The 14,273-nt window shown below is 38.2% G+C and overlaps 1 protein-coding gene across 3 annotated transcripts in view; it reads right to left on the reverse strand.

Moving 5' to 3' along the window:
• Window positions 1-4,490: 4,490 nt before the first annotated feature.
• ttc19 (tetratricopeptide repeat domain 19) overlaps window positions 4,491-14,273 on the reverse strand; it is a 12,067-nt gene continuing 2,284 nt past the window's right edge. Inside the window, exons 3-10 of one of the 3 annotated variants that reach the window (XM_026936458.3) lie at window positions 13,290-13,400; window positions 13,145-13,183; window positions 12,972-13,028; window positions 12,048-12,109; window positions 10,392-10,486; window positions 8,741-8,898; window positions 5,591-5,753; window positions 4,491-5,209 (exon numbers count right to left, since the gene is read on the reverse strand). In XM_026936458.3, the coding sequence (XP_026792259.3) occupies window positions 5,043-5,209; window positions 5,591-5,753; window positions 8,741-8,898; window positions 10,392-10,486; window positions 12,048-12,109; window positions 12,972-13,028; window positions 13,145-13,183; window positions 13,290-13,400 (852 nt within the window). In that variant the 3' untranslated portion in view covers window positions 4,491-5,042. The remainder of the gene's footprint in view (window positions 5,210-5,590; window positions 5,754-8,740; window positions 8,899-10,391; window positions 10,487-12,047; window positions 12,110-12,971; window positions 13,029-13,144; window positions 13,184-13,289; window positions 13,401-14,273) is intronic. The other 2 variants (XM_026936459.3, XM_026936460.3) reach the window with 2 other exon arrangements.

Consider the following 14,273-nt stretch of genomic DNA (forward strand, 5'->3'; position numbering starts at 1 on the left):
CCCCTGCCTTGGAGAACTTTAACTGCTGCACTGCCGTTGCTTAGTCAAGCCACATTGTTCATGTTGCCAAATGTTTAGTGCAAAAACTTGAAGTGAATCCTAACCTGGCTTTAACACATATACAAGCTTTAACAGTCAGAACTAGATAACGCTACTATGCCACCATTTCAACACATTTTTATGATTCCAGTTCAAACCAAATTTGCCAGACACTGATATTTTTGTTACTTAAGATGTTGTGTAAGAGATACCCCACTGATATTAGTTACAACATATGATTACAAAAATATGCTCAGTGGTCAGAAGGTACCTGGTCAAAACCTGACAACTTCAATGAGTGGAGAGATATTCAAGAATAATTTGTAAAATTAACAATATAAAACATATATATGTCCAAGTTGACATTTAGGTAAAATTTACATTTAATTTCAATCATGATTCCAATCTAAACAACAAAAAATGATCACTCTCTCAGGTCAGTGCACTTCCACTGTCTGAAGTACACTAGGTTTTTTTCATTTGTAGATTATTTGTAGGCATTCTGAGATTATTATTATTATTATTATTATTATTATTATTATTATTATTATCACCATGGAGATAATTATAGCTGCACATTGTGATCAAACCCACAGGGCTACAGATAATGTAGTCTAAATAGCACCTACAGTCCTGTGCATAAGTATTCACCCCCTTGAACTTTTCCACATTATGAGTGAAAAATCAATATAGTTAGAATTTATTTACAAATTACAAAAGAAAAAAAAACCTTGTGAATTCGTAAGGCATCCTCATCCCCTTGGTATGAAACCTCTAATTTAGTTCTGGTGCAACCAGTTGTCCAGCTATGTGCAAATAAAATTTGTCAAATGATCTCAATATACTTGTAATAAGCTCTCCTTACTCTGTCACTGACTTTTTCATAGGTGGACATCTCTAGCCTGGTTATGCTAATAATCGGTTTAATGGGTTATGATATTCTTTTTTTTATAAACAAACCCAGCTTGTTACTTTTTTCAGAAAAAAGTCCTGGACTTGTTTTGATAGTGCCTTGGTCTTCATGATGCTGCTTGTTTAAATAGGGTCTTTAACAGATTCTGGAGCCTTCCAGAAACAGGTGTATTTGTACTGAGATCATGTGACACTTTAAATGCACAGAGGTTGACTCCATTCAAATAATTATGTGACTTTTAATGGCAACTAATTGCACCAGAACTAATGTAGAGGTTTCACACATTTTTTTATTTGTAAATAATTTCATATTTGTATCGAATTTAACTCTCCACATTTCTCCTTTTCAATATTATGAGTTATTTTGTGTAAATCCACGACTTATCCCAGTTAAACCCATTTTAGTTCCACGCCGTAACAGTACAAAGGGGTGAATACTTATGGAAGGCACATACAGCTAATATCTTTATTTTCATGGTGCAGGAATTCAATAAATGGAAATCAGCTTGGCCTTAAATGTTTGTGAGTTTAGGGGCCATTAGCTGCATGCAAAGGGTAGTGCCTGGGAAAAGGCATTTAAATTTGCATAGTCCTGGTACAACTAGCTCAAGAAAAACTGGCACTATGTATCATCAGCAAATGTTAGAATTTTTTTATTACTATACAGTAACTTATGCACTTCTGTACACAGCATCCTTACAATAAATACAGCTAGGATGTGGAGCTTGTCAGACATAGAATTACCATCCCTCGAGATTCCATGAAAGTGATTTCTCGTATAGGAATTTTACCAGAAGATGGCTAAAATGTTACAAGCAGTCAGGGTGCAAACTCCATTCCTCTCTTTTCACCTGTTGAAAATTAAACAAAGGTCGAAGGAGGTACAAAGCAATTCCCGCTGACGTTTCTGTAAGAACTTGCACAATACTTGCAGAGAGCACTGAGGAAAGAAAAAAACTGGGCGTGTGTGCATTCTTGGACATCTACAAAGTCACTGTTTTGTGGAATGAAGAGCGTGAGTTTGCAGAACGATTATAAAACCACAGCAGAGGAGAGAATTAACAAAGGTTTTGGCATGGAGCGAAAGTCCCTACGAATTCATTTCCTTACTTCCACACAGCAGTTTAGCTAGTAATTACATCCATCTTGAATGTCTGCTCAAGAAAGGAACATGCCCATGGAGGTTATTTCGGTGTTAAAGAAAAACACCAACCTGAAGTAAACTGATTGAAATACTGGGAATTGAAACAAACCAACCTTCACTGACATTGAGGTAGACAAAAGAGTGAGACATTTAAGCTCATAATTATTGTTCTGCAGATGTTAATACGATACGCTGAGAAAAGTGAGCGGTAGGACTTCATTTGGTACTTGATGCACTCGGTGTGGTCTTGTTATATCCTTGTGAGGTAAAGAGGGTGATGGGAACCTGTGCTGCAGATCAACAGAGCTCAAGCCCTGATTAAGGATCTCATAAAGAGGGGCTTATAGCTTGTATCTGGATACAAACTCAGCGTCATAGCACGTTTCTCAGGGGAAGGAGGAAGGATAAAGTGCTCACATCATCACAGAATTAAATAGCCTGATCTATTGTGCACTGTCTATAGGCTTCAAATACTAGATCTTGTACATGAGACAAAACACACAAGTGGTTCACAGGGCTCTGAAAAGAAAATTAGACAGACAACATTCATTCAGGCTTAATATTATGAATATACTGAACAGGAGTTCTCAAAATGTTTCGCAGCCAGGGACCTCTTTAACTGTGAAAAAAATTACATGGACCCACTCAGAGTCATTTTAAAGATAGAATGCAACTATTCATTTATTAGGTTCATTACGTATGTGTGTAAAATCATATTTTGGCTATTTATTGGTACAATAGAGCTTTTTATATGTGAATTTCCCCCCAACAGAACATGTTAGGTCCAAGTTGACATTATTATTACTATTATTGTTATTATTATTAAGTCAACATGAATGTTAAGAAATTATTTGTTTGGATTGGCAGTTTGGATTAAATCCATTCAAATTAACTGACCAATTGAATAGGCTAATAACTATGAGAACTCATTAATAGATATAATAACTTTAATAATGGTTGTTTGTGTACACAGAAGTGTAGCAAAATTTAAAAATCACAGACCCCTTGGCTATGCTTCACCGACCCCTGGATGACTCCGTACCCCACACTGAGAACCACTGATCTATGGGCTCTGAGATTCTGAGTTTACATCTCTTTCCTAACACTTAACATATTCTATTAGGATTCTTATCCTTTGAAAAATGCTTGAGTATTGAAAATGTGTTTCACTGCAATTAGTGAAAGGTCACAACCTCTCCAAATGGTGCTGAGAATGACGAAGAATGGAGCTAACAGTTAACCCGAGCCTACTGATTTTTAACTCTTTATCTGGAAGCAGAGCCCAGTGTTCACTGATGATCATGTAATTGATGGTTTTACATTAAAAAAACCCTCTTTCATTAACACTTAAAGAGAAATGAATTGTATTTACACTTTTTTCCCCTCTCCAGTCTTTTGGTGCTTAAGCAAGACATTAAAGGAAAAACCCACTTTGACTTGGATATGAATTTTTATAACTAACTAGTGATCTTCAATAGCATTCATAGACATGTTTGTGTTTTCACTTAAGTCTACATTACACATTCCTACTGGAGGCATCTCATCCTAAAGAGTGATGCAGCAGCACTTTAGTCCTTTAGTCTGTTCAACTGTCTCACCTCTTCGTCTGTACACTCAGATCAACTTCAGATCAGCTTCCAAAGCTGCACATTTCATGCAAATACCTCAGTCCTTGCCATCGAGCTTGTCATCTCATACACCTCCAAGTAGCTGAGTCTCTGCTGTAACTTAGCACAACCATATCATTTAGCTGCAATGCATTCTGGAACATCTGAGTCCAATATTTGCCGTCTCCACTACTCCTGCATTGGATTTCTCATTAATATGACATTGAACATCACTGGAAAATGGTGAAGCTCTTGCACTTTTGTTTTTAGAAGCTAAAGAGCAAAATCTGATGGTGGTCATTGAAAAGTTTTCTCCTGTTAAACACCACTGTAACTATGCTAACAATGTCTGCCTGTGATGTCAGAGTGGCTCACAGGAATAACAAATATACACAGCAACAGCCAAAAATAGGCAGACTCACTACACACATCACAAACATTTCAATATAAAAATATTTCGTGTGTTTCAGGGTGGAGATTTCCTTTAAATGATCTATTTATATTTTCTTCAAGTTGCAATAATAATTACCAGGTGTCTAGAAAGACTGAAAGCTTTCTGTGTGACAAAACACAAGAAGGAATGAGCTATTCTGTTACTACTGAGAAGAGTGTGGGTTAACCTTTTAACTTTGTTACTACAACTCTGCAACAGTTAATGGGGTCAAAGGAGGCCCATCAGCCAGACGCAGGTTCGAGCTTAAATGTTTTATAAACATGTGATGAGTGAAACTAAACTGCGGTTAAAGGGTAAAAGAAGAAACCAATAGTTAACTGTTGCACAACAGCCGCAAAGTCAAATAGATTTTAATGTTTGTAACCGCTGTCAATTATCTCTTACAAGAGAGTTCTTCAGTCTGTACAGCACCCTCACTAACTACTGCACAAGAATAGATATCTTAATTAAGACAAAAACATACACATCTTATCATATATCATTTGTCATGTCAAACTTGGGAAGATCAAGAGAGGCATTAGTAGAGTTTATAGACATCAGTGATGCATTTTCCAGATATGACATGTTATCACATTCTCTCCATCAGCACTTCCTGAGTCACTGTCTTTCCCGATTTGGATTTTCCAGAGGAACTGTAAACAAACAACACGTACGTACATCTTCATTCTTAATTTAACACCACAGAGCTTAGCCTAATCACTAATAAGAATCCAGTGGGAAATTAAGTATGCTATGTGCTTGGCCTTAGGAGGAGGATGATCAGGATGATGATGATGATGATGATGATGATCAACGATCACACACCCAGTCTAGTGCTTCCTCAGTTCAGTTCAATAATTCCATTTAAGGAGTTCATACTTCCAGAGTAGGAGTGTTTAGTGTGTAGTCACTGCTCAGCTGATGTCACCTCATTCGTACTCTGCTTTTTTTCCTCTCTCCTCCTGCTCAGCTCCTTCAGTCCCTCCTCAAACTGCTGAACAGCCTCAGCGTCTCCGGCCGCCTGTGCCAGGGCCAAAGCCTCCTCGTACAGCTTAACAGACTCCTCGAACTCACCTGAGATGACACAACACTTCTTACCAAAAGGATTTATCGATTAACTAGGCCAATCTATTTACCAACACAACACAGTCAAGACTACAGAAAAAACATGGTCAGTAATTGAATCAGGAAACACTTCACGTTACTGCTTCTCTGGAGTTATTCAGCAGTACATCGTACTGTAGTAATAGTAATTTTTGAAGATTATGAATAAAATGTCAAGCATCAAATCCACTTTAACTATAATCTATACGTCTAAATCATATTCATCATCGTCATATTAGAGGACAGCTCATTTCCCAATGCTACTTTTCTATAGTTATCACTGCCATTTCAATTTTCTTGATGGTGTCATGAGAAACTTGTTACATAACAGTAGGAGAAACTGTCTCTCACCTTTGTGCATTAAAATGCCTGCCATGTTTCCCAGCAGCACGTGTTGGTCGGGGTGGCCGGCTGTCTGGCCCAGTTCTACAGCCTTCCTGACCTGAGCTAACGCCTCATCGTGCTTCCCCTGTAGGTCCAACACTGTGGCCAGGTCACTCATCAAGGTCAGCGTCTGGGACAGACACACATTTAGAAGGTTTAATGTTCACCATAAAGCAGAGCTAATACTCTGGTAGCTTACGTTTGTGTCACTGCTGAAACAGAGGAAACTGAACTGAACTGACGCATTTGCACACATGCATTTACTCAGAAAATTGTCTGTATAAAGACACAAAACAGTCTTCGTAAAAACAGCCTACTTTGAATGCTGCTGCTGTCACAGTATAACAACTGTCTTTTGCTGAGAAGGTTCATACTGAAAGAGTGGCTTAATAATAATACATTCATTCATTCAATCCATGACCAAATCCAGGACCTCATTTATCAAGCTGGATAAATTTATAAATTTATCCAGGAACAGATTTATACGTAAATCATTTGTATGAGCGTTTAAATTTGGTATTCATGAAAATCCTGTAAATTCAGGAAAAAAAAAAAAACTTTTGTATCCTACTCCTGCTCCTGAGTGTGTGCAAATTTACACATAAGAAGACAAACTAATGTAATCCTTGATTGATCGACTTTGAATCTTTTAATTTATGATAAGTTACAGCATTTTTATATAGGGATTATGCTGTCAAGTTCAAATTAACCAATAATGAACTAAAAATGTATTTCTCTCCCTTTCCAGCTGCTGTGACTCTGTTGGATATGCTGCTAAATAATTTTTTTTTTTTAATTCTCATAGATCAAAACTCCTGCCTTTTTTTTTTTGTCACTTCAGTAGCCATTTTGCATTTTCTTCTCTGTGAACTGGGCCTTTTATGGAGTTTTGTGAGTGTCGCCAAAAGCAAATCAGGTGTGCCATGCACACACCCCGGTGATTTACGGCTGATTGCCATTTATCACATGCACACGCAAATATGAAGAAAATCAGCATTTACGAAACTTTTGTAAATCCTGTGTAAATATTTAATTCAGTTTGGCTTACGCAAACATTTACACATAACTTTAATCAAAGGCTTATGAATGAGGCCCACTGATGGCATGAACCATGGCAGTGATAATTTGGGTAATATTTAGAAAATAATTAAAAATATGTTAAAAAATTTTTTACTTTATTCATTTTTACTTATAGTGCATTCATGTTGAGTTTCATGGCTTGTTCATGTTAACTAATGTGTTGAGTAATGTTAGTTACGATAACCTTAATGCAAAGCACTACTGATTTAAGGTATACATAGTATGTGGCCTCTCTGAGGTTGTGTTAAGGTAAATTCGTCCATGCTCCATGAAAGATTTGGCTGCTTTTCCCACACATCTTTAGTTAAGTTCAGGCAGGAGGTCGATTTAATACTGTAAATGCCCGGCCAGGCTTCTACTCCAAGTAGGTCTTAATTGTATTTGCAGTGTTTGTTGGCCATTATTAGAATGAAAGCGAGGTTTAACCACTTAGCCTGTGCCTTACCCAGCCTGTTCCTTTAACACTAGGACAAACAACTGTGCCAGATGTTGATCAAGTCTTTGACTTTGTTTCTTTATTTCCTTCAAAATAATGACTACAATGATGCAGACGGTTTTTGCGTCTTCCACTGTAAGTCCTGCTCTCAACCTTCCCAGTTTCCTCAAATTTCTTTATGAAAATTAGACATAACAGCTTGAAAGTCTAGTGTGATGGCATACTTCTGAAACGACTGAATTAACAATTCAATGTTAGCAGCCACGTGTCATGTCAATTCTTGTACTATGAGCATTGTTTAATGACGTCAGAGCTTTCATTAACAAAATTTTGCACAAACCTGGGTGCTTTCCTTAAATTATAAGGAAATTATTAAAATTTATTCACACCTAGGGACATTTTGGAGTTGCCAATCCATCTACCGAAAGAACCCAAAGGAAAGCCACACAGACACAGGGAGAACATGTGAAATTCCACAAGGACCAAGCCGGAGTTCAGGGTTGGACCCTTCTGTACCACTGTGCGCATGTGCGTTAGCTTAAAATGTGCAAAATGTGTGGGGCGAGTAAAAGCAAGTGAAGTGTTTATTTAAGCTTTTTAAAAGAGCAACGGCAATGGCACCCTATAGATGAACTACAGAACCAACCAGGGTACTGTTGGAATGAATGCAACCCTGTTGAAGCACCATCACCTAGCTTAATGCTTAGCAATGACAGTGACATGGAAGGCAAGGTAACTAGAGAGCCTTCGCACCGCTTTAGTTTCAGAACTAAATTTACAGTACTAAAGTACTGGGCGATTTTGCGTGAACTATGTCCCAGTACCGTTTAAAGGGTTGCATTCGCACCGACAGTGGGCACTAGGAAGTGACGTAAGCCGGTCGACAGCGACGTCATTTGTGCGCGGTGTTCAACAACGGAAACATCCGGAGGATGGAGGACGCTGTGATCGGAGCTGTGTTTTTGTTGTGTCTTGCGTCCATCTATCGCTGTTCTCCATACTTGCAAAGTAAGTTGACACTACAGTATGTTTACACGGCGTTTTAAATCATGGCGGGTGAGGGCGTTTTCATACGCGTTTGGCCAATCAACGTCTACTTACGTCACGGATAGGACCAGTTGTGCTGGTTAAACCCTGCTCCGGAGTAGGAGCTAATTTGGTTCTCGAAAAAGGCAGTCCGGTACTAAAATCGCACCCAGTTCCGGAGGTGCGAAAACGCCAGAAAGTGGGTAGTTCCACAATTAGTTCAGGTACTATGAAAAGGTTCCCGTGGTGCAAAAGGCCCTAAAGTGACAAAGCAAACTTCCAGACAGATAAAATTGGCTCCTGATTCAGTAAAACTAAAAGCTACTCTCATTGAATGCATGTTTGTCATTGTATTCTATTAAATCTGGTCATGGCCTGGTAGATAATTTGTCATCATGCTCGCTGTAGCCTATTTTCTTATGTCTTCTTCCAATTTCAGAAAGCCGGACACTTTCATGCGAGTGTGTGTGTGTGTGTTTGTGCAAACATGATGTAGTTGGCTGTGGATTATCCTTAATGGAAACTATTGGTCCATGTGACATGCAGGTGTTTAGGTCGCTGTATGATAATTATACCTGAGGATGGGCTTCTCCTTGCTCCTCCTGGCAGATCTGCAGAGCTTGGTGGTAATCCCTGCATGCTCCTGTCAGGCGCCGGGAGGACGCCAGGTATCGAGCCCGAGCATCCAGACTGAGGCCAAGCAGCAGCCGCGTGTCCTTCCTTTCCTCTTCTGCTAGGACCAGAGAGAAATGCGAAGGAGTGTGAAGGAACTTTCAGAAAAACACATGGATGTGTTCACAGGTGCCACAAAGCATCCACTTTACAAGGATGCAACAATGATGGACTGATTCCTCAGACTATAGGAATATTTTAGAGAAAATTAAAACAATTTTCCAGCTATCCAAATGTGGTCAATCAGCCAAGGAAATCTTTTTGGTGTTTGAATTTTGCCTCCTTACATTTGCACTTAAGATACAAGGCTGATGTAAAGGAACATAACTGCTGGTTTAGCAGTGCCTCTAAGAGTTTGATAATTGTGCAGAGGGAAATTATATTATATATATTCACCGTGGTTACTATTAGTCAATTAGCTATGAAATATACACGTCCATTTTTGGACTAAATTTTACTCTGTATCAGTGTCAGACACCACATAATCAAGTGTAACTGAAACTTGACACATAGCCTTAAGTGAGTGTGTGATGTACTGGACATGCAGTTTCCACAATGATAAACTGGAAGCAATACACTTCCATTATTTGCTAGAGATCCAGTGCAAGACTCAGGAATCACATTACAGACACCAAACCTAATGTGGCTGATCGACTACATTTGGAAAGGGGTACACTTCATTTTCCACCAATTGCTTTTAAGACTCAATCCACCCACATGGAAATATGTGCGCTCTGGAGTGAGAAGCAGGCGTGAAGGAAGTGACTCATACCAGACTGACACAATCATCTGTTAAACCAATATGTCATCGCCTTACCATGGTATCCTCAGATCTTTACCGTCGTGGTTTCACGTCAAATAACCACATCATACATCATTACCACTGAAACCTGTGACTCATAGAAACGTAAATGACAGGAAATTTCTCTCCATTCAGTAACATTGGTGAAGCCCCTCAGATGAGTGGGGCATTATACAAAATGTCTCCCAGGTTAGATAAAGTTATACAGTTGCCTAAGCTTAGGTGCTTTTACTACTAGATTATCTGGATGAGGAAAATCTTCATAGCCGACTGTTTCTGTACTATGAGGAAGCAGACCTATGCGATATGGTGATGCATATTGTAGGATGATAGATATTGTCTATATCGCCAATATTGCAAAAGCCACTTTTCAGCAGCCGATTTACATCACTAAGGTCGGAGCAAGGAGCTACTAGTGTTCTGGTGTAATAAAAACAAAAACAAGCATGGAGGAGTGTGACACAGATCGAAACTCTCCACAACACTCTGACACAGAACTGACATCAGCCCAACTAAAAAGAGGAATGTGCACCTAAAAGGGGAGATGCTTCTCTCGTTTGGACGTGGTTTGGACATAACAAATCAGACACTGACCAGAAAACGGTCAACTGTAAGGTATGCCGCAGACCAGTCAGTTATTTCGTAGAGATAATTTTTTCATTAATTTTAGAGAAAACGCAACATATCTAAGAAACATAACGTATATACGATTTTGTTCTTATCGTCCAGCGCTATAAGGAAGCACGCGATACCTGATACAGCATCTGGTGGAAGATCCTTCTGCTTCTCGATCTTGGCCTCCAGTGAGTCAGTGCAGAACTGAAAGCCATGCTCTGCCAGCTCATTCCTATGAACAGTGAAGCTAACTCTTAAACCACACAAACCACATTTAATGTAAATAAAATCTGCTTTGACTTCATCACCAGTCGATAAGGAATAAAACACGACAGAACGTGCTGTTACAGGAAAGTAATCAGTGGCACGGTGGTGTGACGTGTTACCACTCCAAAGTTGACCCATTTATTATCCCATAACAGCACGTCCTGAAGTATTTTATTCCACTTATACTATAGCAATTATACAGCAATCATCGAACGATTACGAAGGCCAAGGTCACCTCTTGCATTTGGGGGAAAAAAAAAAAAACACATTATGACCACTGTATTTAATCACTTATTTCTGCACATAAAGAGAAAAAATGTCCAGCAATCACAAAATGATGGATAATTTAGATGCAGCTCTAGAGATTTACGTGATATTATGGGTCATAGCACTTTATGAACACAGTCTATACCCTGACTTTACTGGGAGCTCATTAGAAATAACAAGCAGAACTCAACAGCAATGGCGTCGGTGAGGATGACACCACCAGACTACAACTTCCTGAACATGAACATGTAACTGTAAGTACCATGTCTGTATGAGAAACAGCAAGAATGGTATTTAGAACTAAAAAACTATTTAAAACATTTGACCTGGACCATGTTTGAATCAATGCAACGATAAAAACATTGGTAGCAATGATAATGTAGGATTTGTATGGAATTATCTTCTTTTCATTCTTATTTCATACAGATGGACAGGCAGATGGCAAATAAATAAATAAATAAAATCACAGATAGCCATAAAACGGGTCTTGAGTTCTTGAGCATGAACGTGTACGTAACTGTATGAGCTGTATGAGAAACTGGAAGGAAGTTATTGAAGAAAAACCATTTCAGACATTTGACCTTGCCGTGGTTTGGATCAACTCCAAAATCTAAATCAGTTCATCCGCTGGTTACAATGATAATTCCATGCAAGTCCTACAAACAAATCAACCCGTCATTCTTGAGATATCATGCTAATAATAATCTCGGACGAAGGCAAGGACGGACGGACGCAAGGACAGACTGACAACCCGGAAAACATAATGTCATCAACATCTAATGACACAGGCATAGAAAGTGAAAAGAAAGAGCATGATCTCACAACTAGATTAAATTAGCATTATAATTACAGTCAGTATAAATCCCTACCTTATTTTCACATACTCTCCTATATCATGATTCGTGATTATAATGTTTTGTAAATAAATTCTCTAATGTGCTCATATTACCATGTATTACGCAAACATCCAAGGTCATAGAAAAAAGCTGTTTGAAATGTGTTTATCCCGTATTGTTTTATAGCAGTCCGAATGCAAGAGGTGACGTGTAAGTATTCTGTTCCGGACGTCATCCTGAAAAGCTAATCTGTTCAAGTAAGTCTCTAGGAGTTAAAGCAATCCACTGTTTTGTGTGTTTTCTGTAGCACAAAACACTAAACAGTTTAAAATTCCTTTTTTATTTGCAGTGAATGGAATAGACGAGCTTGGCTTTAAGAAAGAAGACTATACGCTACATCATGAGACAAATAAAAATACTCACTTGTTTTGAGTGGCATAGATGCTGGCCAACTTCAGGGACATTTCAATGACTGCGTTGTCATCCTGTTTAAAATAAGCCATTCACATTAATACATACATACATTCACACACACACACTATACATATATATATATATATATATATATATTATATATTACACACACAATACTGTGCAAAAGTCTTAGGCACCCTATTTTTTTTAGTACAAACTTTGTTATAGATTTTTATTTTATGACTTCTACATTATTGATTCGGTACAAAAAACAGTTTAGATTTCCAAACTTTAGTTTTCCAGCACAAAATTAAATGTCACAGAAAAATGTTTGTATGTCAGTAAAGAAAGCAGCAGATTACATAAGAGACACTTTTCAGACAGAAAACATAATGAAGGCTGCTGGGTTTTGCTGCAAAAATAAGAAGCAAGTGTGACAGTCAAAGTTTCCAGAAGAACTCTGGCTGCTTCTGCAAGATGCTCAGTAACACTTACAGCTCATTTCCTTATAAAACTGCACTAATTGTACCTGAGACTACTTTTTTTTTTTTGTTTTTTTTAAAGCAAAGGATCGTCACACCAAATATTGACTTTGTTTCATTTATTACTGTTAGTTTTTTTTAATGTAGAAACATTTAATTTCTTTATTTCTGAAGGCATCTTTGCCCTACAGCATTTCTTTGCATGTGCCTAAGACTTTTGCACAGTACTGTATAATATATATATATATATGAAAGGATTAAAAATATTTATCTATAGCATTTGCTCAAAATATTATACACTTTATAAGGAACCAAAGAATGTTCTATCAGCACACATAGAGTATGCCAAACCTTCATAAACATTCTGTAGAGTAAATATCCATATGGATCGACAGACATATTAAAATAGATTTTTAAAGAAACCGAGACTAGCACACTTGTAGTGTCTCACCTGTGGTGTTCCTCCAGACAGCATGAAACTCATTGCAGCTTTGAACAGTTTCTCAGCCTACAGAGGACAACAAGAGCACCGGGGTCATATACCTACTCCCGCCTGGAGGTCAAAAGGTCAAGAGTATACTTCAGGGCGTAGAGAAGGGAAATGTCCCTCTCACTCTTACTCACATTGTCCAGCTCACCTTGAACAAAGGCCAAGTTGGCCATCTGTAGAGAAAGAAAACTAACGTTATGACAGCTTCTGGCACATTCTGATTGTAGGTTAGATGAAGTCCATAATGTGAGAGTGAACTAAGGTGAGCAGGAGAGCTACCAGGCTGTAGGTGTAGATGATGGCGTTGTTGTTGTGACTCTGATGGGCGAGACGAATTGCTTTATGTAAAAAGCCGTTCGCTGCATCCAGCTCCCCGAGCATCATGCTGTACTGTGAAAAACATAAGTGTTTTCTATTGTGTGATTTTTAAATACAACTTGTAAGTACGTTATGTATTAAAGGGTTAAACAGAAAAGCTGCTGATATACCAGTACGGCATAACAGCAACAGTGTAACTGTTTCAGATTTCCCTATTGCCATACACTGTACATCATCACAATTCAATAACTCCAAGTACAAACCTTCTTTATACAGAGTGTCCCAAAAGTCTCCATACATAGAGGAAATTAACACTTTTTAGCAAAATGTCTTCAGAAATTTTTTCATACTTAGCCTTTAAGAACGCCTTTGACAAAAAAAAGAACATATTGAAATCATTCTCATGGCTGGATCTGGAAGCTGTCGCAAGGTCGCGATGGACTTTAACAGGAAACATGGCAAGCACATCACACACCACACTGATGCCAAACTTATTAACAAATTCAAAAAGACTGGAAGTGTTGGAGAAGTGGACGTCCAAGAACATCCACTGACGAAGGCACAACCGACGTGGTGCTGGAAAACACAGTCCCCTATGTATGGAGACTTTTGGGACACTGTGTATATCAACATTCTCCCTGCTGGAACTGATTAAACCAGTGGACCAAGTTAAATAACTGTATTTCACAAACCATGTACACATTCTGTTTCTAAATACTGTAAAACTGCACCATCCTATAGAATATGTGCAATATTACATGGGGGAAGAGTGCAACTCCAGACACTAACTACAATTTTCGAGTTTTAAAATTGCAAATAATCATACAAAATAATTGTGAACACTAAAAAATTAAATAGGCATGCAATTAAAAAATTTAAATCACTGTAGTAAAAGAAGCAATCTTTTAAGTCCATACATATCCGCAAATCTACATATTACACATT

The sequence above is a fragment of the Pangasianodon hypophthalmus genome, chromosome 4 (assembly GCF_027358585.1).
Source record: "Pangasianodon hypophthalmus isolate fPanHyp1 chromosome 4, fPanHyp1.pri, whole genome shotgun sequence".
NCBI lineage: Eukaryota > Metazoa > Chordata > Actinopteri > Siluriformes > Pangasiidae > Pangasianodon > Pangasianodon hypophthalmus.